This window comes from Hemicordylus capensis, chromosome 5, assembly GCF_027244095.1.
Source record: "Hemicordylus capensis ecotype Gifberg chromosome 5, rHemCap1.1.pri, whole genome shotgun sequence".
Classification (NCBI taxonomy): domain Eukaryota; kingdom Metazoa; phylum Chordata; class Lepidosauria; order Squamata; family Cordylidae; genus Hemicordylus; species Hemicordylus capensis.
This window is the reverse complement of record NC_069661.1, coordinates 64,331,329-64,356,712: the sequence shown is the minus strand read 5'-3', so window position 1 is coordinate 64,356,712 and position 25,384 is coordinate 64,331,329. Positions and strand designations below refer to the sequence as shown.

The window sequence follows — 25,384 nt, the reverse complement described above, 5'->3', positions numbered from 1 at the left end:
ATGGTGCTTTTCTTTATCTTTTTTTAATTTTGAGATGCAGACTGCGCTAAGATTACCTCATTGTTTATGCGTAATTACAGCACACTGAGATACGCTGTAATTAGATTAGTGGTTGGGGGCTGGGAAGGGGAGAGTTACCAGTTGGAGAGTAATGATGGATTCCAGATGCTTCCCTGCCCAATGCTTAATGCTTTATTGTAAGTCTCACAGTGGACATAGACCAAGTATGTCTAAACCTTAAATATATTGGTGTTTTTGTTGTTCATGCTTGACAGTTCAGTGTACTTGGACCTCTTCTGGCAATCAAATATAGTCTTTTTATGGATTTGTAAGCTTATTTATTGTTTGTTAATATCTATATAAACTGCTTTGGGAACTTTTGAAAAGTGGTATATAAATATTCATTGTATTCATATTTTAGAAAATGTATATGCTGTTCCATCATCCCCTCCCCCCCCAAAAAAGTCCCAGGGCAGCTAACAATATCAAATACCAATAAGACAACAAAACCATAACAATATCAAACATGTATTTTAAAAAAATCTAAAAACACTGATCAAAAATACAAAGGTAAAATCCTTGAGACAGAAATGTAAAGCCCATGCTTCACAAACAAAAAGTCCTGGATGGCATTTCTTGAAACGGAGTCCAGTCCTTGGGGTTCTTGAGAAAACACACTCACCTTGAGAGGAGAGCTGCTACTCATCCAAACAGGCAACACCGGTCAAGAACAATAGTAGTATGTGTTGTGATGTAGCACTTAGAATACCATGCTTTGGTGTATGAAACCTAGCTTCAAATTCTTGGAAAGAACCCTTCACACTCTATCCAGCCATAGTTTTTGCTGGAGCCACACCAGATTTTCACAGTAAATGGTAGTGTGAAGGACAGATGCATTCCTGAATACATGTTGAATGTTTGTAGAGAATCCTGTATATATCTTGCTACTTTCTTGTGGGTTTCTATGATTTTGAAGGGTAAAATGTTGTTTCTTTTACAATTGCGCCCTAGTGAGAAATCTTGAGCCTAAGCTGAAACAGGGTTCTTTTGAGATAAGAGCTCCTGATTAGTAGTCAGCTTGATGGCTAACCTAATGAAAAATTTGTGATCTGCTCTTGTTCACCTCCAACAGAGGCTTTTATCAGCTCAAGGAGCGAAGGGTGGAAAAATCTTTTCCTTTGCCATGTTGGGGAGATAAGTTGCAAGTGAATATTTTAAAATGTTAGTGCTTGGATGTAAGAATGTGATATGTGGTTCTATTGTCTGGTATTAGTATTGCTTCTTCATAGTATTTACTGTGTTAGAAAGGGCTGGTGTTTACTTGTTGCCATGTAGAAGTGGGATTTCTGGTATTAACAGAGTGCTTTAGTTGGCATGACTATTTTAATAGTTGGTTAGGTAACTGAGTTATTTTAAAGGTTAAAATAATAAATAAAAGTTAAAATCCATTTTGTTTATCTTATTTATTTGCTATTTCTCTGTGTGAACCGCCCTGAGCCATTTTTGGAAGGGCAGTATAGAAATAAAATAAAATATATAATAAAAGAGTGGGGATTTGATCAGGGCTGCAGTGCTGGAAAAGGGACTGTTTAATCCTTTCTCTTAAATGGATTTCCCTATCTACATCCTGTCTTTCAAGCAACTTGCTCTGCAGGGGGAAACATACAGGTACCATACATTTCCTCTAGTTTGGCCTCCATGGAATTCTTATCAGATTTCAGCCAGGCTGAAAAGAAAGAAAGATCAAGGCCCCATGCCAGGCATGCAGCATTATCCCATAGGCATGTGCCTTAAGCACCCAGAGGGAAGAACTCCAGGGAAATGGTGCTCCCTATGCAAATGCCAGCGTGGTGTAGTGGTTAGAGTGCTAGACTAGGACTGGGGAGACCCGAGTTCAAATCCCCATTCAGCCATGACACTTGCTGGGTGAGTCTGGGCCAGTCACTTCTCTCTCAGCCTAACCTACTTCACAGGGTTGTTGTGAAGAGAAACTTAAGTATGTAGTACTCCACTGTGGGCTCCTTGGAGGAAGAGCGGGATATAAAAGTAATAATAATAATAATGTGTTGCCCTAGTTGCAAAGTTGTAAAATGGCACTCTGCTGCCTGACTGGATCAAGATGTACATGAAGCGGCCTGTCAGGGATCATGGCTTGCATTCATGCATGGAGGATGGCCTCACACTGGGCTTTTCTGCAGAAGTGTTTGGCCTTTGAGTCACACCCCTGAGGCTTACTGGTGCACATATTACTGCTTCCAGAAGTTCTACAGCAAGGATAGGTAATGTGTAGCTCTCCAGATGTTGCTGAACTACAAATCCCATCATGCTCAACTGTAATGAATTGTGGCTGGGGTTGATGGGAGTTGTAGTTCAGCAATATCTGGAGAGTTACACATTGCCTACCCCTGTACTATAGTAATGTAAAAACCTTTAACTCCTGCCAAAACTCTCTCCATCCCCCAGCAAATTAAAATCTCACTCCTCCCAGCTGGAGAGCTGGTGTAGCACAGTTATTAAGGGAATGAATGATGCATCTGGAAGTTTCCACTTTGGATCTTACCTCTGCCACAGACTCAATAGGTGGTCTTGGGCAAGCCATACAATATCTCATCCTAAATCCCTCATCTGTAATATAGATATACCTTACAGGATTGTTAGAAGAATTTTAACACGCTAAAGTGCTTTGGACATTCAAAAGCATTGTATTAAAACTTGTATTCTGCTGCTTCTCACCAATTACATCTAGCCCCATAACTGTAAATTATTTAGCCAGCTTAAATCTACTCTTATGTAGAAAATCAATATAAAATTCATCTTGTCTTCAGTGGGTACCAAATGAGGTCAACACTGAGACTTTTGCAAGTCCCAGTTGTATTCCAACTTTTTAAATATAGCAGATGGGGGTGGGGAGTTAAACTAGGAGAGTGTACAGCTTAATTATTTTGAACCTGAAGTTCCATATCAATAGTTAATTAATTTAGAAGATTAGTCTATCGCCTGGGAAAAGACTGAAGCATGATGAACCAAGAAGGTGAGAGAAAACAATTCTGTTTACAGGAAAAGGGTCTGGGTAACAGCCGCCCATCGTGTATATGGGGGGGCGGGCATCCCGATTATCTCCTCCTTCAGTATCTAAATATTTCTTTGATCTGCCTTAAATGAGTTTTGCATTGACAGAATAAAAAACAAACAGTAAGAGTACATTAAGTTTGGTAAATCCCTTATGCAATTTTAGATGACACCTCATTTGAAGTAGCAAGGGATTGGAAGTCATGGGTTTATTTATCTGTAAGAGGGTTGAATCCCTCTTACAGATAAATCATCAGTGGGTATGCATTGCTTAAACTCAGCAAGAAGGGGTTGGATCCCCTTTTTGCTGAGTTTAAGCAATGCATACCCACTGATGATTAGCACTGAGAACATCTCTTTTCCAATTTGTGTTGGTAATGCAGGACTGCCTTTATTGAATTTCTCCTTTCCACAAACACCAATGTGAGGGCTTTATTATGCAAGAACTGTTTCCTAACAACACAGTTGTGGTAGATTAGTGGATCAATGAACTTGTAATAGCTCCTAGACATCTATATTAGACTCGAGTTTCGTGTTCTGCAGTTAATTTTTGTAATTCCATAGATTTCAGAATCCAAGGCAGAAGATAATTTAGTCCAGAATTAATGGAATCCCCTTACCCCTTATTTATTGTTTGGCAGGAAGCCATGTTTCCAGGTCTTAATGGTTCATCGGCCTGTCCTAAACATACACAGCTATCCTGCATATTCTCTTCTTTTTCCTTCTAGGCAGGCAGTCCAAGGATTAATGTGAATTATACACTGTAGCTTCTAAGTGAAAGGTGCCAAAAACCTGATTACTCGGGTTGGCTTTCTGAGTAGCAGGAAAAACACTGAAAAGCATTTCACCCCTTAGGTGAGCCCAAGTGCATAAACATCTCCACAACAGTTGCCAGGGTTGGTGTAGGAGAACAACTTCCACTGCAGCCAATGCATGTGGTAAAAGGCTTTTATACTTATGTTTGCCATGTCAAGCAATACCACAGGTAAGTAGATTTTGGCAGTCTCCATTCTGGGATTATCATATTTAAACTGATTCTGCATCTTTCTGGCAATTTATCCTGCTGCTTTCTCCCTGGTGACAAAAGAAAACAATTCTTTGGCACCATTCTATACATATATATATTTTTAAAAAGTCTTTAAAGACGCATCTGTTCATCCAGGCTTTTAACTGATACTGTTTTGATTGTTTTTAATGTTGTTTTAGAATATTGTTTAAAAATTTTTTAAATTGTTGTGTTTTAAATTACTTGTTTTTGTTTTTAACTAATATTTTAATGTTTTATCTTGTTGTAAACCACCCAGAGATGTAAATTTTGGGTGGTATAAAAATCTGTTAAATAAATAAATGGAAACTGCTAAATCTTTTTTTTTTTAATGCCTGCTTAATGACACTTGTGTTAAAAATTGCCATGAACTATCATCAGTTTGTCTCTATTCTTTTTAAAAATCTGTTTCTTACAACTCATTATCATACCACCTTTAGAATATGGGGAATGGAGTACAGCAGTTGCCTAGAAATAATGACCTTGAAAGAAGCCCTTCTAACTTCAGCTCAGGTAGAAAGTTATTAATAAATATGTTCTCTGGATCAGTTTCCCGAAATGTTTCCATGTTTACCCTTTGTGCAGTATCTCAGGGAATGAATATCAGTTCTCTTGCAAAAGTTATATTATTTTACTATTAACATGCATAATTTTGTATGCCTAGAGAAGGGGGTGTTTTGAGATGTACTCCAGTACATCTGAGCCATTTTTGGAAGGGCGGTATAGAAATCAAATAAGTAAGTAAGTACATTACTCCCTTAAGAATTGAGGAGGAAAGTGGGTAGTTGAGACTGGAGATTTGCCAGAAGTCTATGTAAAAAGACTGGTACAAACCATGGATAGATATCTAGAGCTTCCAGAAGAAAGTAAGTGAGTGTGTGTGTGTGTGTGTGTGTGTGTGTGTGTGTGTGTGTGTGTTTGGGGTGGGGGTCTTGGGTAAGATCTGTCTTGAAAGGCAAAATAGGTCTTGCACAAGTTTAATGAAGAGGACCAAGAAACTATTGACAGCCCTGTGAGATCTACACCCTGTTTGAATGTAGCAACCCCCATGTTCTCCACAAACCTGCACGAAACAACCATGTAGAGTGACAAAATTAAACATAGTTTGAAACTGAAGATTCTTCTTGGGAAGATTCCTCCCAAACCAAATTGGATTAATAGGATATGGAAAGCCATAACTATATATAAACTAACCCAGTGGACATAACAAGCACACTCCTGTGTGGAAAAAAAGATATGTAGACTCTTCAAGCTGCTGATGACATCTCTAAAAATAATATAAAATCCCTACAAATAAATAAAAATATAGATGCCTATAGATCTTTCTTTATATTGTTTGTAGTTGCATCTAATTTATTTTACTTATTTACACTTTTTTCATACTTCTGAATTTCAAGGAAGTTGATTCCTTCCCCTCCCCATTGTTTGTTGTAAGTTCAGGTGCAAATTTAACAAAAAAACGCATGGATAGATATAAAGATCAACACCCATTATATCTGCTAGTATTTGTGACTTTGATATTATTAAGACTGGCTCATGTGACTCCAGAATGTTAGTTCTGATAAGCGTTCAGTACTGACTTAGAATTGGCCCAAGTGGAGATTCTGGGACCTCACATCACCCTGTGTCTGAATTCTCCCCCTGCCCATGTCCTTACAGGAAATTTCAGTGGGTAGGTCATGATTTGGAATTGGCAGCTCAAATTTAGGAACATACATAGATCCATTTCCAGAAGTTAAAGGAACCATTTACATTTTAAAAGCATTTTAGTTCCAAGATTTGCTACCAATCAATGAATAAAACAACATTAACTTTGTGCTGATGTTAATTTTTCATATTGACTTTCACTTCCATTCTTAGATGAACTAACATCAGGTTGTAATGGAATGAAACTCATTGCCAGCAAAGGCTTATGTAAATCTTGGTTAGGAAATGGTTAAAAGGTAAAATGTGAGAAGATACCAGCCTCCTGAGGCAGGACTAATTTTTTTTAATGTTTAGCAAATAAAATTAATTGCTGGTAGTGGAAACACTTGCTATTTAAGGAACTATTATTTTGACAGTAAAACAATTTAATACTGTAGTATTATCAGCAATCTCGCATTCTGGTCTGCGTCAGGCTTAATTGGGTCCATTTTGCTTCTGGTAAGCATTCCTAGCTAGGTATTGTGCTCTCTTTATTATAGCCCTAGCAGCTTTCTCAAACATATAATAAATGCCCAACAAACCACAAAGCCACAATAGTGGCCCTAAAGGTTCAATGGCATCCTAGTTAACTGCCTGAAATATCTGCTTCCATCCTTATTGGATTTAAATCTGTGATTTATTGGGGGTTAAAGAATTCAAAGGATAAATCTATGAAGTTCTTTGGTAGCTGGGTAAGGACTGACATGTATTCAGCAAACCTCCTGGGAAAGATAAAATGTAGAGCAGTGCATTCTTTTCTACATATGAACTAGCTTGGTGTTTTGAAGTATCCTGCACCCGGGCAAAGTTGCAGTTTCTGTTGTGCCGCCACTTCATTTTATTTGCTGCACTCTGGCTGTATATCATATGACATGGATAACGCAAGAAACTAGAGCTTGACCACACGTTAATTCTGTCCTAGAAATTGCTGGCACTGCCCTCTCTGCAGAAGATTGGGGAGGGCAGACAATGTGTAACACAGAAGAGAAGATGCCTTGTAGTACAATAGTTGTTTCATTGTCAATCTCCGTGAATGTTTGCTATCCTGGGCCTCTTGATAGCTATGTAGTCATGTATAGGATGAGGGCAATTCCAACTCCATTTGAAACAGCTTAGCATATAAAAATGCTAAGGGTTATGTAGACTCAATAATTCCTTCCATTTGGTTAATTTATGTTCTAGCAAAACTGATTGTTAAACTAGTTTGAACAAATAAGAAAAAACAAACCTAAACCCTAATACTTTAGAGTAACTTTGGAACTCTGACTTTCAGCATTTTCAAATATTGAGTCTTGAGTTTTCTCTACTCCAAATCCTGAGGGTGTTGGAAAGTAAAACTGCTGCATCAATAAATTGACATCTTCTAGCCTGAGAACAGAAGCCAGGTTTTGACACTGGATTTCACTTATTTATTGCAGGATGAGGGAGCTCATCTTTTCACAGAATCAGGAATGGTCATGGAGAAACAAAAGTGTGTTAACTTTTAAAAAATGCAACGTTCCTTATACAAAGGGGGTATATACATAGGTATGATCCTACATATTAATAAATTGTCAATATGTTCACAATCCAGGCCTGCTAGCTGGTTTCCTGTGATGTCACAGACAGTGGGCCTGGATAGGCATAGGTGTCATAGCCTCTTCAGCTGCCCTTGACCTAGCTGATGTCACAATTGCCTTGGTCTGCCAGGGCTGAATCAGCAAAGGGAGATAATAGAATCAGAATGTTAAGATCCATAATTAACTGTTCTTAAAATTAGTCTGTGTGCTGTGAACTTGGTTTGTCTATGAAAACACTTTATTGGTTTACCCATGCAAACAGGCAATGTTTACCACTTTTATTGGTGTTATGCCTAATATCCCCCCCCCCAATTTATTTTACAGCTCATTTTCTTTGTGGGAATGAAAGCCATTTCTGTAATACTTGGCTCAAGAAATGTTGTTTTGTTGTTGTTGAATTATGGTGTTCTGTTGTGTCCAAAATACCAATAATGTGCAATGCAGAATAATGTATTGAGATAATGTATGTGAAGCACTTTGGCCACTTAAAGTGCAACATAAATGCTAATTATTTATGATGATGATGTATAAATATAATGAAATGATCCAAGAAGGTGTGTTTAACTCAGTTCTTGTGAATTGTGGACATAAATCAATAGCTATCTGTGTACCAATAGCTCTCATCTGCTGGCATTCTTAACTAATTAGGATGTGATATATTGCGATCTTTACTCCACAAATGCATTCAAAAGTGTTCAACACCAAAATGGACTAATGGTCTATCTATTCTAGTGCTGTCAGCGGGTGATGATCACTGTTAAGTCTTTTCCAGAACCATAACTAAAGTGCCCTAAGGCAAAGGCCCAAGCCTTGTGCCTGAGATGCATCATATGGCATATGTGTTCTACCACTGAGCTATAGTTCCCTCTTATGCACACAGCTTCTCCAGTTCTATACAGTTTGTCCCCTGTATAGATGGATCTTATGGGAAGATTCTTTTGCATAATGCTTCAGATTTTGGCTGCCAAAATCAAACTTTCCACCCACAGGAAAAGAGATAATGTGGCTCAAAGGTAAGCAAGCTGAATATATACACTGTTTTAAAAGATGGTGTGTGGGAGAGGCATTTGTTTCATACTGGGTATCTGAGTGAAACAGTTCGTCATGTTCCTTTAGGTTCTCAACAGGAGATGTGTGGAAGCAGCCGTGACAACGGGCCTTGCACTGAACTGCACCATAAACAAGAAGTCCTTGTTTGACAGGAAACACTATTTCTATGCAGATCTGCCTGTGAGTATGTATCCAGCTTTGTCCCTTGGCAAATCCAAAGAGGGTCAAGCCTGTGGAACGGATGGGGGAGCAGACTGGGAGAAGAGATCCTTCTTTGTCCTCAGCCACTGTTTAGCCCATCTTAGCTGGCTGCAGTGCTCTGCCCTGATGAATAGGCAGCTGTAGCCTGACTCTCCCTGATTGAAAGTGATTGTCTTGATTGCTGACTCCAGCACTTCACCTCATGTTTCCAGTAGCTCTGGGTAATTGAATTGGGAGAAGGCACTGCTAGGGCTAGACGTCCACCATTTCCACTCATTGTCTGTTAGGGTTAAGACAAACTGTGTGATATTGATCTTTCATTCTAAATGAATGTACTACAAACACACCTTATGGCCCTATGGGCATCCTAGGCACTTGTTCTCATTTACTTCTGAGGAGCTGAAATGCAACGCGCTATTTTTAAATCCCACTGATCTTTAAACCTAATAAAGAGAACCTAAAATCGGGTGGTAACATCTGTGGACATTACAAACAGGACTTATACTGGGGCCAAGCTTCCTCTTGGAATCGACCTTTTATTTCACTGTTTGACAAAGTGAAGGCATTTTCTTGAATTCTATGGAAGAAGTTAAGATTTATCGTTTTAATATTTGCTTGAAGCTGCAATTGTAGTGCTAAACACATTTGATAGTTTTTCTTATCTTGGAAAATCTTGATATTAGAGGGATGAAATGGAATATTTCTAGTTCAGCAGCTTGCAAACACACTTAACAGAATATATATTTATTCCTAGTACAGCTACTTTTGTATTCCTTCTAGGAATTGACTTGGGGCAGTAATATTGGGGGGAGGAATTTAACATGCTCAATGTGCTATTTCCCCCAATTGAATTCTCCCTATCTCAAGCTGCTGCTGGGGGAAAAAAAGATAGATACAGCATGTACAAGCTTTGGAGCAATTTGGTACTCCCTCTAGCTGCTTTGGTATATGTCAGATCATCTGATCACAAATCTCCCATGTCATATATAGCCCTTTATTGAGTTTGTATCTGAGTAGGAATTGGAAACTGGATGCATGTATGTTCTGCATGGTGCTGAATATAAAAAAGCATCCAAAAACATACAAATTGAACTTTGTTTCTATATGCTGTAAAAAGAAGAGCTGATGATAGATTTTAATATTTGTAAATGCTTTGATCAGTATTTTATTTCACAGTAAGAAATTTGCCTTACAGTAAATATATGCAGAGAGATGTTCAATATAGTCCACTGACCTGTCAAAAATGGGTAAAAATATTGGTCAGTACTGATCGTCACTGCTGCAGTCAAATAGTTTGTTCACCATTTGAATGAATCCTTGTTGTTCTCACTGCGAATAATTCTACTTCATGTCATTTTCATGTAATTTAACTGTGTGTCATTTCAAAACTTGTTTTCCATCAACTGGGCTCCAAAACCAGAAGTAAAAATGGCCTTGGAAGGAAGGGCATTTGCAGTGCAGATTAGAATCAGCAGATGCAAGCAGTGTTATCCCACCCATTCGTTCTTCCTGACAAGTGCACTTCACTGTTGCATTTGTGTTCCTGGCTTTTGGGAATGTGCATGTACATCTGCCCTAAGCTAGCATTGTCAAGAACCTGTTAATCAGGTGCCTAGTTTAAGCTTGCTATACAGTTGGAAAAAATGAGTGCTCCTTTGGGAGTCCTTGTAGAATGGGATATTTTTTAAATGGAGCTTTAGCTAGAAAATTAACGCTTTGTTTTCTTGCTGCCTCAAAAGTCACAACTCAAAATGGGAAGATTTTATATTAAAATGTGGTGGCGTTGACTGCAAGGAAAGGAATGTTTTCTGGAATATATAGGCTATCAGTGTTAAATTAGTTGATTACACTGACGTCTAAAACTCTGAATGCAGGCTGGTTATCAGATCACTCAGCAAAGGCTTCCCATTGCTGTGAATGGGAGTTTGTCATACAGCCTATTCATAGGAGGGAACCAGAATGAAATAGTAACAAGGACTGTGAGGATCAAGCAGATACAGTTGGAGCAGGACAGTGGGAAGAGCCTTCATGATGACTTAAGGAGCCAGACACTTGTTGATTTGAACAGGGCAGGTAAGTAATGGATATTTTCTCCATGTAACTATGCCAGTGGAAGGTGTCTGTGGCGGGCAGGGGCATTTTCAAAGCTCAAGTGTATGACTGTCATCATGCCAATATTGTCTTCTGAGAGAGAGAGAGAGAGAGAGAGAGAGAGATTTTCATTAAAACAAAGTCAAAGATTTTGGGCTGGCAAAGGATTTGGAAGACAAAATCAGTGCCTTCCTTATCTACATGTTTTGCCTGGTCTACATGTTTTGCCCCAAAGACAAGGATGTGTGTGTGTGCCATGTCAAGTGAGGGAAGTTAGTGGACATGGGTACACAAAGTTAAGCACCCCCATCTGCTGTTCTCTCCAACTTTTTAAAATTTTGTGTTCAATGTATAAGCTGCTGTTCTGCAACAGATGTTCAAAATGTCATACAGTAACAACCAACAATTACAATAAAACAAGTAACAAAAGTTTAAACAACCACAATTAAACAGGGGCCATATAAAATCATTAAGAGTCTGTTAATCAGCCCATCATGTTTGCAATGATCGTTCCTATGCTTCTTGCTGAACATATTGCTCAGCCTTTTGCAATTGTTCTGGGATGTCTGCCTTGCCCTTAAAAATTTCCTCTCAGTAGCAACAGAGAAATGAGTTTGTAAAACAGTTGTGCAGATACAGCCACTTTGACAGTGATTAAATAATATATGGTTCCCAGTTTTCTCATGCAAAACCTGAGCACTTTCATCTGCTTAAATAACTGTGTTTTTCTGCAAGATCAAAAGCGTCTGTTAGAAATCTCTTGTCTGTCTCTGGTAGGAGTTGGCCTCATGGAGGTTGTCATGGAGCCCGATATGTGCTGTGGGGAAGAGGCAGCTGCCGCAGTAAGAGAGCTTCAGCTTATCCTTCAGGCTCTTGGGAGCAGCCAAGCAAAGATGGCAGGTAGACGACCAGGAGGGCATGTTTATCCCTCAGCTGTAATTCTCTCTTTACAAAGGCACTTACTTTGCCTTGCAACTGCTTATCATTCAGAATTGTTGTGATGCTGTTTGGGTTTCTTCCCCCTAAATCTTCAGAGTCTGAATAAGGTCACTTGCGCTTTAGGTATCTTAGAGGAGCCCAACTGCATCACTGTCAGCTCCAATCATTCTGTACTGTTAGGCCTTCTTGAATTTTACATGGTAAATCTGAGCAGGAAGGGAATAACTGATTGTCCCTGTGCTGTTTTCCCCTTGCCTGCCTCCCTCCTAACTTGTTGCTTGTTGCTCTAATGCAGATCCTTTGGGACCCTAGTTGTTGTGATCTGACTTAGTCTCCAAATTCACTACAGTTCTCAGGGAGAGATCTGGGAATGTTGCAAGCAGGCCAGCAGCGGCATCAGCAAATAGAATGATTCCAACTTTAGCTTGCTTTTTAAAAAATATCAGACTTTTCAGTATTTTTTGTGTCTGTCAATGTATATCTTCTTGTTGTATATGTTCTGTGTAGGATTCATATAGCTCCTTGGAGTAATCTAGATTGAGATTCCTACAAACCACTGTAATATAATGTAGAATCAAACATCAGCATTTCTTTTGTGCTCATTAGTAGTCCAGTAATGCTGTGGCCAGAGTGCTACCAGGGACCTCACGGATGGAGCATATTAATCCAGTCCAGCTGGCATATCAACTGAAGCTGATAGATGGCACTTCTAGCCACTGTCTCAGTCCTTGAATTGGACATTGGTCTTCCAAGTAAGATACTTAGTGTAGTGGCATTTGTCTCTTCATCTCAGTTTATCTGAGGATGCAGCTACTTTCTGCTCACTTCCCCCAACTTCAGCTTTTATACTTGCAAACATTCATTCGGGTACCTTGCTGCTGCTATTTCCAGTTTTGAAAACTCAAAACTAGATGATCTTTTCAGGAAAGTAATTTTTCCTTGCAAGGCTTTTCCTTGTCTGGAAAGGGATTTTTCTTTTTTCTTTTGTTCATTTGCCAAAGTACAAGTGCTACTTTACAATGAAACATAGTAACTTGCATCACTTATATTTTGTGCCTGATTTGTTACTATAAAATTCTCATGGGCTTTGTACCATTTGGTGTTCTGCCTGCTAGCGATATTTTTCCTGCAATGTATCAGATTTAGTTAAATTCATTTTTCAGGGGACACTTTATCTCTCTTTTTCTATTATCGGAGCTGTTTCTCATTGAGGATGAGTTTGCCCCTTTCTGCTTTATCTGTCTTCTCTCCAAGTGTGGAGACAAAAGCTGAATTTAGCATCCATCCTCTCAGTAGCAGCCACCTGCTGTGTGGCGAGATCAGGAGCATGACTTCATTTGCAAGATAATCGAATAGGTGAGGTTACGCCAGGAGGGAGTACTCGCTTTCTGATTCTCATGCCCTGGCCTTTGGGTTTTTGAGACACTCTAGTAGTAGTCAGCAGGTGGTTGCTACCCATAAGAGTATGTCTTGAAGTGTGACTAAAAGTGGAGGTGAAAACATGGATAGGCATAGGGAGTTCAGCTGCAGAGACAGATTAAGAGCCTGCAGTTGTTTGATCAGGCATGCCTGATCTAGAAATGACATGACAATTTAGGACCTGTCAAGAGCCCCTTTCTTAAGAGTACAGGTAGCAGAGGTTCAACTCCACATGGGTGATGATAGCCCACTGAACATTATCTAAAGGAGTTTCAGGATAGACAGAAGGAAGTCGTTAACTTATAGAGCTTACTGGCAGAACAAATGATAATGGCCACTAGACTAGGTAGCTTTCAAAGGAGATTAGACAAATACATAGGAAGCTGCATTCTACTGAGTCACACCATGGGTCCATCTAGCTCAGTATTGTCTACACAGACTGGCAGCGGCTTCACCAAGGTTGCAAGCAGGAGTCTCTCTCAGCCCTATCTTGGGGATGCCCAGGAGGGAACTTTGAACCTTCTTCATGAAAGCATGCAGATGCTCTTCCCAAAACATCCCCATCCCCTAAGGGGAATATCTTACAGTGCTCACATGTAGTCTCCCATTCAAATGCAAAGCAAGGCAGACCCTGATTAGCAAAGGGGACAATTGATGCTTGCTACTACAAGGCCAGCTCTCCTCTCCATAGGGAGATTTCAGGGAGAACAGGTCTATCACTGTGATGTTGCTGAATGCCAAATTGCAGGTGAGCAACAGTGAGAGAGGAGGATTGCCTTAATCTCTTGCTTGTGGGCTTCCCAGAGAGATCTGATTGGCTGCTGTGGAACCAGGATGCTAGAACGGATTTTTGGTCTAATGTACCAGGGCTCTTCTTAGGTTATTATGGAGTACAGGTATGGCTTTGTATACTCTATGATGCTATGGCATTGGATAATGATGCTATGGCATTGGATATGAGCACAGAATATAGCGGTTATCCTGATAAGCTCAGCTTCCATTTAAAAAAAATGTTTTTAGTCCTTGGTAGCTGAGAAGATGATTTTACAAACATGTGGATGGTGCCTGGTAAAGACCTCAGGAGCCAGAGCAATAGCTGACCTGTGTTTCCAGTGGTGAAAAAGTCAGGACTTTTCATGGGGAAAAGAAAGAGAAAAGATTATGCAAATTTAGAGCATGCACCTTAACTTTACAGCTATGTGGAATTTTTGTTTTGCTTGGTGCTGGATTAGGAAATGTATTAAACTTCCCTCTGGCACTGAATACTTACCACACAAAATGTGCCGTTCAGACAGACAAGTCAGACAGTGGCTTCTATCAAGTTTTCTCTCTTGTCTGCCAAGGGACCTGTCTCCGTGTTGCAGAGGATATGTGGCATTTTCTAGGCTCCAGGCTGAGTTCACAGTCACTCTCTGTGAACTGCAACTGTTCTCTGCAATACCCATCAGTCCCTTGCAGTGGGACATTGCAAGGAAAGATCAGTAGTGGTAGGCAAGGAGATTTGCCCTCCATCTGTGATCTTTTTATTGAGGAACCCTGATAAGCTTCTGGGGGGCCAGAGTTCCCTGGAACCCAGCTTGAAAACCACTGGCTTAGATAAAGTGTGCATCATGATTTTTGTGAGTTATAGAAATGCACTCTGAAATGTTATATGACCATATGTTCCAGGAAATTCATGGTGAGATGAGTGGCTTCTTGTGTTCAGTCTTTTATGAGTTCACTTCAGAGATCCGTTCAACATTTTCAGGGCAAATATAACTGAAGGGTATCCTGCTGTAATGGGAATTGGCAGCATAGCTTGAGTTTCTAGTATAATACCAGTTGTGCACATGACACCCATCTTTGGTAAGTTCTTAGTTACACAAGAAACAGATCCATAGATATCCAATACAGTAAAAGCATACAGGCCATCCCTTGTTCTTTAGCTAGGATTCTTTTCTTCTGTGGATCTGCATAGTCTAAAAAGTTAAGGCATCACATTTCCACACTTTCTTGGTTGCAGTGCATTTCAACAAGTCTACGCAAAAGTATGAAAACGTAGCACTCATATCTTTGGAAAGTGCCCTTGAGGAGTCTTAACTCTGACTGGATGCTCTAGTTATATCCTTCTCAAATTTAATACCTGGGCTGTTTACCATGTTGTGTAAATATCAAATATTTGCCTCGCTTTACAGGGCATTAACTTTTAAGTGCAGATAAGAAGGAAGGTTTGTGCGTGCTTTCTATGCAATTTAACGGTATGGTGTTTATTGGATGTTTATATTGCTTTTCCAGTTTGACTGCCAGACTTCTAGATGTATGTTTTAGAAAAGAGGTGGAAAAACAAAGAATTATAGCTCAGAAAGCCCTCTGTGGAGCTTCTCTCTCACCCTTGTTTTAATGCCAGCCTGCTCTCTGCATCACTTTATAGAGGGCTCCATGTATTACGCTTTTGTCAGCCAGGAAGAGTTCAGAATTGTATTTGTGGCAAAGATTACAATTATCGGAGGAGAGGCAAAAACAGGTTTCTGACACCTATCCTTGAGCTGTAAATTTTCAAGGACACTTCAGTAAATCTGCCCTGAACTGTTATTGGTTTTGTGACAGAGCTGTGTAAAGCCATCAGATGATAGTTTCATACCAGTCAAAGTCCCAACAAAAGCCACCTTCTGTCTCAGTGTTTTTTATTCCTTGCCACTAAGTAGGTTGGTCAGAGTTCTAGCTTTTTCTTGGAAGCATACACACATGGTCTGCATAAACCCACTGGAAACGAAAACTGACAAAGTAGGTTGCACCAGGCGTGCATGCTGACGACACATTTCCTCCTGCTGTGTGGCCTTGGTAGGGACCTGCATCTGAGCTACGGAAGCTTCTTGTGCACACATCTTAAAAATCTGTGAGCCTTCTGTTTCAGTACATGACCTACAAATAACGCTGAAGTCATGTATGATAAATTATATTCAAAACACTAGAATATTCCAAATGAGTGTGGAGATTTTAAAAGGGATATAGGGGCTGCTTTCCATGTGACTTGGGGATCTCTCAGTCACTTCTAGGTCTTAAGATACCACATTGAAGATGCCACACTGAGGCTGAAATTCTGTGCACATTTACCTGGGAGTATGTTCTGTTGGACACTGCGGGATTTATCTGAGTAAACATTCATCGGACTCTTCTGTGAAAGAGGAAGATCCATCACCAAGAAGATGTGTCCACTCAGTTCAAGCTTGTTGCATCTTCATACATGTTAAGATGCAAATGCAAGGGGAAGAATGGCCCTTCCCTTATCTTCTAAGGCAGCTAATTTTTATTGGGGTCCTAGACGATTTATAGGAAACCCTGTGCAAACATCATGGGTGATATACAACTACATCCTTATCTAATCTTAACTAATCACTCGGTTGCTGGTGTATAATTTCAGAGGGCCAGTTGAGAGTAGATGCCAACGTATCTGTGCATCACCCTGGACAGCCTTACGGAGTGAGGACTGAGGTGAAGAATATCAACAGTTCCCGATTTCTTGCCAAGGCAATAGGTAATTGAAATACTTCTTCCTAACTGAAGGTTAGGCAGAGTGTCTGCAACTGCATGCCTAAAAGTTCAGTTTCTGTGGTTGGGTAGGTATGCCAATACATACAAACATGCTGTCTTGAAACTCAACACTATTTTGCTTCCACAATTGGGTTGGTAGCAGAACTTTGAAACGAGCCCATTATTTATATCATTATTTCACCCCACCTAATCGAATTTGTCTTCAGGCGCGTTATGGATTGGCGGCATCCAGACTGTGTTGATCTTTACTAAGTCCGTGGAAACTAACTTGTCTCATTGATGTCAATGGTGCTTAGTCATGACTGACTAGTCTGACAGCTGCCCAACATTTCATAAAATCATAATGCAAAATAATTAAAATATATAGTCATTGGGGAAACATATTAAAATGGGAGCTGCTGTAGACTGGAGGGTAAGAGATTGAGCAATGAGTCAGGAAGTCCGTGGTCTGAATCTCGCCTCTTCTATGAACTTGCCGGGTAACCTTAGGCAAGCTATTCCTTCTCAGCTTCAGTCTTCCACTTGCAGTTTGGGAATAATGAGTCTCGCTTACAGAGTTCTTGTAAGAAGTGCAACAAAATAAAACCTTTAAAGCACTTTGAACACTCAACAGCGCTATATAAATGCTTATTTTAATATCTCATTTTAAGCAGTCGTAAAATGAATGCCATAATCCAACCTAAGATTAACATATTCCATCAAAAGCCTTCATAATTTTTTTAGAAAAAGTATTTCATCCTGAAAGTGGGTATTCTGGAGTTCAGCCAGATATACAGCAAAGAGGTCCTGGTGTTTTGGTTATACAATGTGGGAATACACTCTGACAACTCAAAAGCCCCATTCATATATTATGTTCAACACTCATACGACACATATACAGTGTACATCGGTACAGATCTGTACACAGCTACAGTGATTCACATGTTCTGTTGAATGCAGGTATAGCAGTACACTTAAGAATAACCCTGCTGGATCAGGCCCAAGGCCTATCTAATTCAGCATCCCTTTTCACACAGTGGCCCACCAGATGCCTCTGAGAAGCCCACAGGAAAGAGGTGAGGGCATGCCCCCTCTCTTGCTGTTGCTCCCCTGAAACTGGTATTTAGAGGCATCTTGCCATTGATAGATCTGTCCTACATGAATTTATCTAAGCCCTTTTTAAAGCCATCCAAGCTAGTGGCCATCACCATATCCTGTGGCAGAGAATTTCATAGATTGATTACGTGTTGTGTGAAAAAGTGCTTCCTTCTATTGGTCCTAAATATCCCAGCCTTCAGTTTCATGGGATGACCCCTGGTTTTAGTGGTGAGAGAGGGAGAAAATGTTCTATCCACTTTCTCTATTCAATGCATAATTCTATATCCATCTATCACGTCTCCCCATAGTCACTCTTTTCAAACTTAAAAGCCCCAGATGCTGTCACAAGAAAGGTGCTCAAGGCCCCTTATCTTTTACTGCTACTAGTAGTAAATTCCCAGATCCCCCCCCCCCCACGCCGGATCCCTTTTTGAAAAGCAGAGTTACAGCTACTTTCCAGTCTTCTGGTACAAAGCCTGATTGTAGGGAGAAGTTACATATTTTTGCTAGGAGATCAACGATTTCACATTTGAGTTTCTTTAGAACTTTTGGGTGGATGCCATTTGGCCCTGGTGATTTATTAATTTTTAGTTTTCAAGACAGTTTAGAACATCCTATTTCATCACCGCAAAGTGGCCCGGTTCTTCAGCCTCCAAGGCTGAGAAACTCTGTTCCAGAGTGGGTATATGGTCAGTATCCTCTGCCATGAAGACAGATGCAAAGAACTCATTCAGCTTCTCTTCAATCTCCTTATGCTCCTTAATCCCTTTCACACCTTCATCATCTAAGGGTCCAACCACTTTCCTGGCAGGTTTTCTGATATTTTTTAAGAAATTTCTGTCATTCCCCTTCACACTTGTAGCTATATGCTCCTCAAACTCTCTCTTTGTATCCCTTATTGTCTCCTTGCATTTCTTTTGCCAGAGTTTGTTCTGTTCTCTTTATCTGGGCAGGACTTCTATTTTCTGAAGGAGGAAGTCTTCCCTCTTATAGCTTCCCTTACTCTACTTGTTAGCCCTGCTAGCGGCATCCTGAACTTGGTGGTAGCTTTCCTTCTTGTTATACAATCCAACTGAGCTTCTTTATTGTGGTTTTAAATAAGTTCTATGCTTTCTGACCTTCCCTTTCAGCTCCTTTTTACCAGTCGCCTCATTCTTGAGAAGTTTCTTCTTCTGAAGTACAATGCATCAGTATTGGGCTTTCTTGGCAATGCTCCACTCACATATAAGCTGAACTAGATCACACTATGGTCACTGTCCATAGTAGTTCTACAAATCTGATATCTTGCACCAGGTCCTGGGCACCACTCAGGATTAAGTTCAAGGTTGCCTTCTCTCTTATTGTTTCCATGACCAGCTGTTCTAAGGCACAGTCATTTTAGTTTGTCTAGAAATTTGGCTTCTGTCAATACACAGATGTGACTTTGCTCCTTCTATGTGTGGGTAATTGAAGTCACCCATTATTACATCTCTGTCTTTCTTTAATGCCTCTCTGATTTGCTTCTCCAACTCCAGGTCACCAGAACACATAGCAGTCCCTAGTAACACATTTCCTTCCAGTCCTCTCACTGTCACCCATAAAGATTCTTTGGAGGGCTCCGGTCCTCCAGGGTCTTCTAGTTTGTTGGATCCTATCCCTTCTTTAATATACAGTGCTACTGCATCCTCCCTGTCCTTTCTGTAGTTTGTATCCAGGAGTAAGTGTCCCACTGGTTCTCACCATTCCACCATACTTCCGTTATGCCCACTATATCTGTGTTTTCATTAACAACCAAGCCCTCCAGTTCAGCCATCCGGCTCACCCATCAAGCACTCCAGTTCACGCTTGGAGGCTTCTGGAATTGGTATATAAACAGTTATACACCGAGCCTCTTACCTGGTGTTGGTGTGTGCTGCTGTCTCCCTTACTGTCATTTGACCTTTTTGTTCTACTCTGTCCCCTTCTGGTTTATTTGAAAAGTTTGCACCTAAGAGGATTTTGCATGTCAAACCAGATACCACCCAGTTCCTGTTGGCACTTCCCCAGGCATCATTTTAAAAGCTGCTCTGTGACCTTTTATATTTTAAGCACCAGCAGTCTGGTTCCATCTTGGTTCAAATGGAGCCCGACCCTTTGTACAGGCTTTGCTTGCCCTAAAATATACCCCAGTGCCCAATAAATCTAAACTTCTTCTTCTGGCACTACCATCTCATCCACACATCGAAACCCCTCAGCTCTGTCCATCACGTTGGCCCTGCACGTGGAATAGGTTGCACTTCAGAGAACACTACCCTGGGGCTCCTGGACTTAAATACCTAGCAGCCTAAATTTGGTTTCTAGGACCTCCTAGAAGGTCTGCATTTCCTGTCTGAATTTCCCAACATCATTGTTGCTTACATGCACCCCTCCACAGTACTGCCTAACAGCCTATAATGATGCTGTGTGATGTCCGCACCCTTCACACCAGGCAGGTATGTCACTGTCCAGTCTACACACAGGTCACAAACCCAACTCTCTATGCCCCTAATTATTGAATAACCCACTATTAGGAGGCATCCAACCTTGAGGAGTGTCCTCTGTGGGAGAGGATATGGGCACATGACCCAAGGAAGGGTTCCATTCAAAGGAAGCATTTACCTCTTCCTCACACTGCCTTCCTTCCCTGAGACCTTCATTCTCCTCCATGACAGTAGAGGATCAGTCAGCTTGGAAGTAGGATGCATCTATCATGTCCCTGGGGGACTCGTCCACATACCTCTGCTTCCCAGAGCTTCTCCAGATCAGCCACTTCGGCTGCAAGGGAACAAACTTGTTCCCTGAGAGCCAGAAGCTCTTTGCATTGAGTGCACACCTACGAATTCTGCCTCTCAGGCAGATAGTCATACATGCAACACTCTGTGCAATACACTGGGAAGCACCCCCTCCCCTGCTGGCATTTTACCTGCATAGCTGGTTTTATTGGCTGTTTACAATATAGAGAGAGCTTGTTTGCTTGAAAGCTAGGTCTTAGCTGCAGTTGTCAGCTAAGTAAAGGTTTTAAGCAAAAAATAGCAAAAGTGGGATAGTACTATACCTCCTGACTATATCATGCATTTGAGGGTCCAGTATCCAGATTCACTTTAAAAATGAACCCAGGTGCATCCATTTGCACAAAAACATGTATGGCTGTACAGATATCTGCACTCTTATCCTCTCTAATAAAACGCTTGGTGTCCGTCTGTGGACGGACACCAAGCATGTGTCCGTGCCTCCCTGCCCTGTTTTGCGCCTGCGCGAAGCGCAGGCCCAGAACAGGGCAAGGGAGACACGCTCGCCGGCACCCGGCAGCCATCTTGGGCGGCCAGAAGCGGCCGCCCCAAAGAAGCCAGAGAGGCGGTGGCGGGGGAAAGTGACCGAGGCGGCGGCAGAGCCGCCGCCTCGGCCAAAATAGATGGGGGCCGGGGGCGGAGCGGAGGCCATGTAACTTTTAAAAAAAATTTGACGCCGCCGACCGCCCACCCTCCCTCCCATGCGCCGAGTCCCCCTTACCCTGGCCGACTGCTGTCGGCCGAAGACAGCCCTTAATTTAAGAGGCAGAGAGGAGTTCACAAGCAGAGCTCCTCTCTGTGCAAAGCCTCTTGCCGAACTGCCGCTTTGGGCGCAAGGGACGCAAGCGCCCAAAGCGGCAGTTCGGCAAGAGGCTTTGCACAGAGAGGAGCTCTGCTTGCGAGCTCCTCTCTGCCTCTTAAATTAAGGGCTGTCTTCGGCCGACAGCAGTTGGCCAGGGTAAGGGGGACTCGGCAGCTGGGAGGGAGGGTGGGTGGTCGGCGGTGTCGGCCGCGGGAGCAAATTTTTTTTTAAAGTTACATGGCCTCCGCTCCGGTCCCGGTCTCCGTCTCCCCGGCCTGGCGGGGGCAAGTGCCTGGGCCGATTTGGCCCTTAAAGGTAGGGGGGGCGTACGGCGGAGGGAGGGGGAATGGCGGCGGGGGGCCAGGAGCGCCATTACTAGCACCCGTTATTTAACGGGCCCAAATTCACTTGTACAATATAATGTCTGAATGGGGCTAAGTACATATGAAGCTGCTTTACACCAACTCAGACTAATTTGGTTGCAAAGCAACTCTCCAGGGTTTCAGGTGGGAGTCTTTCTGATCCCTACCTGGAGATGCCAGGGATTGAACCTGGGACCTTCTGCATGCAAAACAGATGTCTTGCCCTTGAGGAAGAGCCCCCCCCCGCCCTTAATTCACATGGAATTTCAGAATAGCCGCTAAAATCTAGATGTTGCACATGTCAGGAAATCTGATGACATGTTGAACTTGTCAGTGATCAGGTTACTACCGCCTAATCTTGATCCTTGTATTTAGAAAACTTAGAGCTGGGTGCATGAACTCTGGTTCAGTATCACAGCTTCTGGCATAGAATCAAGAGCTAACCTAGCACTCTAGTAGCAATGGCCAACAGCTTTTGGTGACCAAGCTTAACGTTGTTGAGATTAGTACATTGCTTTCTCAACAGAAAACAAAGCTTTTCCCTGCCCTGTTATGGCAGGAAACATATCTACAATATGGTCTTCAACACCACCAGGCAGTTCACACAATCAAAAACTGGGTAGGGCAAGTGTCCTAACCAGACTTAGGAGCTGTGTGCACTCCTGATTTTTTTGGGGGGGAGTGACTTGGGTGGAAGTGTACGTGCGTACACATGCAAACTAGGTAGGGTTTGGGGAAGTGATTGTGTGTGAGGCAGAAGCTGGGTAGGACAGCTTTTCTTCCTGCCTTGGTAAGAAGGTTCCTGCCTTCCTGCTGGGTATGAAAACTGGGTAGGATGGCCTACACTGCCAAAAACATGTCCTACCCAATTTTCAGTTGTGTAAACTGTCTTACTGACTAACGAATCATTATTTATTAGGTATCAGTTTCACTTCATACCAGTACAATAGTACTTCCTCAGATGAAGGTGATATGAGAGATTCTATGATAAGAAAATGATATGTGAGCCATAGACACATTCCAACTGCAGTGTGAGTATAGCGTGAGAGGGATGTGGCCACGTGGCCAAGGAAGTGGTGCATTGGACTAAAAACAAAATGGAAAGGATACAATCTATTAGTTGATTTATCTGTTGACATCAGTTTACAGAGTTTTACATCCTTGGACTGTAGACGAGATCAGTGAAGTACAAAACTTGTGCATGAGCTCATCATAAATAAAGATGATGTAAGAGTTTGCAATCAGCTCAACCCGATATGATGACTGTACGAATTGATGTTCCAAAATGGTTGGGTTCAGATATTAAGTGGAACCATGGTTTATTTTAACTTTATTTTAGCAAACTTATATTGGCATCACAGACTGTCACATCATGGTTTGCTTGGATCCCTTCTCTCTGTGTGTGAGAGCCCTGCAGGGGTGGAACTAATGAAACAAACCAAGATGAAACTATGATTATGGGTTTATACATCATGCAAGACCATGGCTAGGGCAACCAAACCAATATCAAGCCTTGGGATTATATTGTAGTTTGCCCAGAATAAACCACTGTTTGTTGACTAGCACAGGTTCATACCTACAAATTAGGCTAAATAAATCATGGTGCTGCATCATGTCTGAATCTGCCCAGTACGTTGATCTTCAAAATTAAAAATGACTAAACATGATATATGCCCCACATTGCATAACTATCTGGGTGCAGTTTAGTTATTTTGTAACCTTCAGTTACAAATGGGCTTACTCTCATTTCATTTACATTATTGATTTAAAAAATGTTTATTTCCAATTACTGTGTGGCAGTGAAAAATAGAAAAGGATGCAACATAATTCAGTTGAACTTGTTTTTTGTTCAAGACTTTGAAATACAAAGGCAAATTGAAGAGCTGGAGAATGGAGGAACAATTCTGAATGAAACTAGAGCCTTTGATTCCAAGCTTGGGTAAAGGCGTTTTGCTTCTTCACTTAACTGCTTGTGCAGAATGATTATTTACATATTGCAATAGCACTAAACAGAACAGAACATGGGAGGGTGCATGATTAGCCAAAGACCGATTCTGAATATTTTTGGCACTTTGATTGTAACATTTATTTAGAAATATGGGCATGTGGCCAATTGATACATTCACTGAGTATGTGGTACGAATGAGAAAACTTATATTGTCTGTACAGTATATGGTAGCATGTGGAAAGATGGTTGTGCACATCCACTGCCATGTGGAGGATTCAGTTTTTTTGACACAAGCTCCATTTTCTGTTAGATGTTGAAAGCCAAATCCTATCCATGGTGATGACTGCATACAATCTCCAACCCATACAAGTTCTCTTCAGATGTTGTTTTAAAGGGATGGGGTATTCGTGTATGCCATCCAAAGAAGGTACGGAAGTTGCACACCTTCCCCCAGCATGTCAGTCATTCTCCCTCACTCCCCCTTCTGCCTTGCTCATGATTACGGCATTCGTCTGAAGGGGCAATCACTGTAAGTGTGATGGCAGACATTTCTGTGATTGGCAGGCTTAGGTGCCTAAACATACCCATTATGGATGCACCCGCCATCATTCTTACAGCATTTGCCCCTTCCAACGAACATTGTAATCGTGAGCGGGGCGGGAGGGGTAGTATGGGGAATGACTGATGAGGCAGGGCTTCCATGCCCAAAATGTACATGAGTACTCCATCCTTCTAAAATTACATCTGAAGAGGACACTAGTCTTCATCCTCTGCCTGGCACATACCTAGATGGTTATGTGAATAAGCTCTCAAGCTTCATTGATTTCAGTGGAACACATTTCCCTGTAAATATACTGGAAAATAGTTTATATCAAGATTCACCATTTAAATTGTTTAAGTTAGCTATTCTAACTAATTCTGTTCATGCTGGGTTGGGACTATGAAAATATGCTCTTAATAATACAGCAGGGATCTACATCATATGCTTGATTTCTCAGGCATGACTTTTAACCTTTTGAATACATCTTATGGACTATGGTCCTTAAACTCAGTGTTCCTTAAACTCTGAAAACAGTGAGAGAAGAGGAACTGTTTGGGTACATGTTAATTCAGCCAATATTTCCCATTAACTGAAGATACTGACTATAAACTCTTAGCTGTTTCCTTTTTAAAATGCCTAGATGCCCTAATAATGTCTGGAACTCTTTTTTTTTTGGTAACACTTGAACCGCCACCAAACAACTACATTAATGAGACTCCTCTCAATGCTATGAAATCCCCCCCCGCCTTAAATTATGACCAGAAAGTGGCATCTTAGTATGGGCAATGTAAAGGACGGATTTTGCCTAGTATTTCATTATAACATAATGAAACTTACTTGACCAGGATGATTTACAGTTATAGCACTATGGAAAAGCATCAATAAAACTGATAAATCCTGATGGCTTTCTCTCCTCGCTCCCCTCCCCCCCCCACTTTTTTTAGGTGCACAATACCAATGAGAGATAAAGAAGGAAAACAGGACTATCGGTAATTTAAATTTTTGTTTGTAAAATATGCTTTTAATTGATCAATTAAGAGTTGTACTTCTTTTTTCAGTGTTGGTTTGACTTCCATAGACTCCCACACGCTAAATCGAATAACTAATAATAATAAATATTGGTAGTAGTTATGATGGTGGGGACGTGGAGAATTCAATAATCAGGTTGATGGGAAGGCTGACCTTATTCTGTACTTAGCCTCTCTGGACTCCTGACGGTGGTGTCTTACAAACAAGGAGAAGCTGAAAAGGAGTAGTTACTTCCCGTCTTTTAACTTG

General features: G+C 41.2%; 1 protein-coding gene across 7 annotated transcripts in view; it reads left to right on the top strand.

Annotated features, from left to right (window-relative positions):
* Nucleotides 1–25,384, top strand: part of GATB (glutamyl-tRNA amidotransferase subunit B) — a 56,600-nt gene that overhangs the window by 4,155 nt on the left and 27,061 nt on the right. For 2 of the 7 annotated variants that reach the window (XM_053251967.1, XM_053251971.1), the window contains exons 3-8: nucleotides 8,476–8,589; nucleotides 10,485–10,683; nucleotides 11,479–11,601; nucleotides 16,460–16,573; nucleotides 23,472–23,556; nucleotides 25,051–25,095. In XM_053251967.1, coding sequence (XP_053107942.1) covers nucleotides 8,476–8,589; nucleotides 10,485–10,683; nucleotides 11,479–11,601; nucleotides 16,460–16,573; nucleotides 23,472–23,556; nucleotides 25,051–25,095 — 680 coding nt within the window. Of the gene's footprint in view, nucleotides 1–3,924; nucleotides 4,055–4,554; nucleotides 4,628–8,475; nucleotides 8,590–10,484; nucleotides 10,684–11,478; nucleotides 11,602–16,459; nucleotides 16,574–23,471; nucleotides 23,557–25,050; nucleotides 25,096–25,384 lie in introns of all 7 variants that reach the window. The other 5 variants (XM_053251972.1, XM_053251965.1, XM_053251968.1 and 2 more) reach the window with 5 other exon arrangements.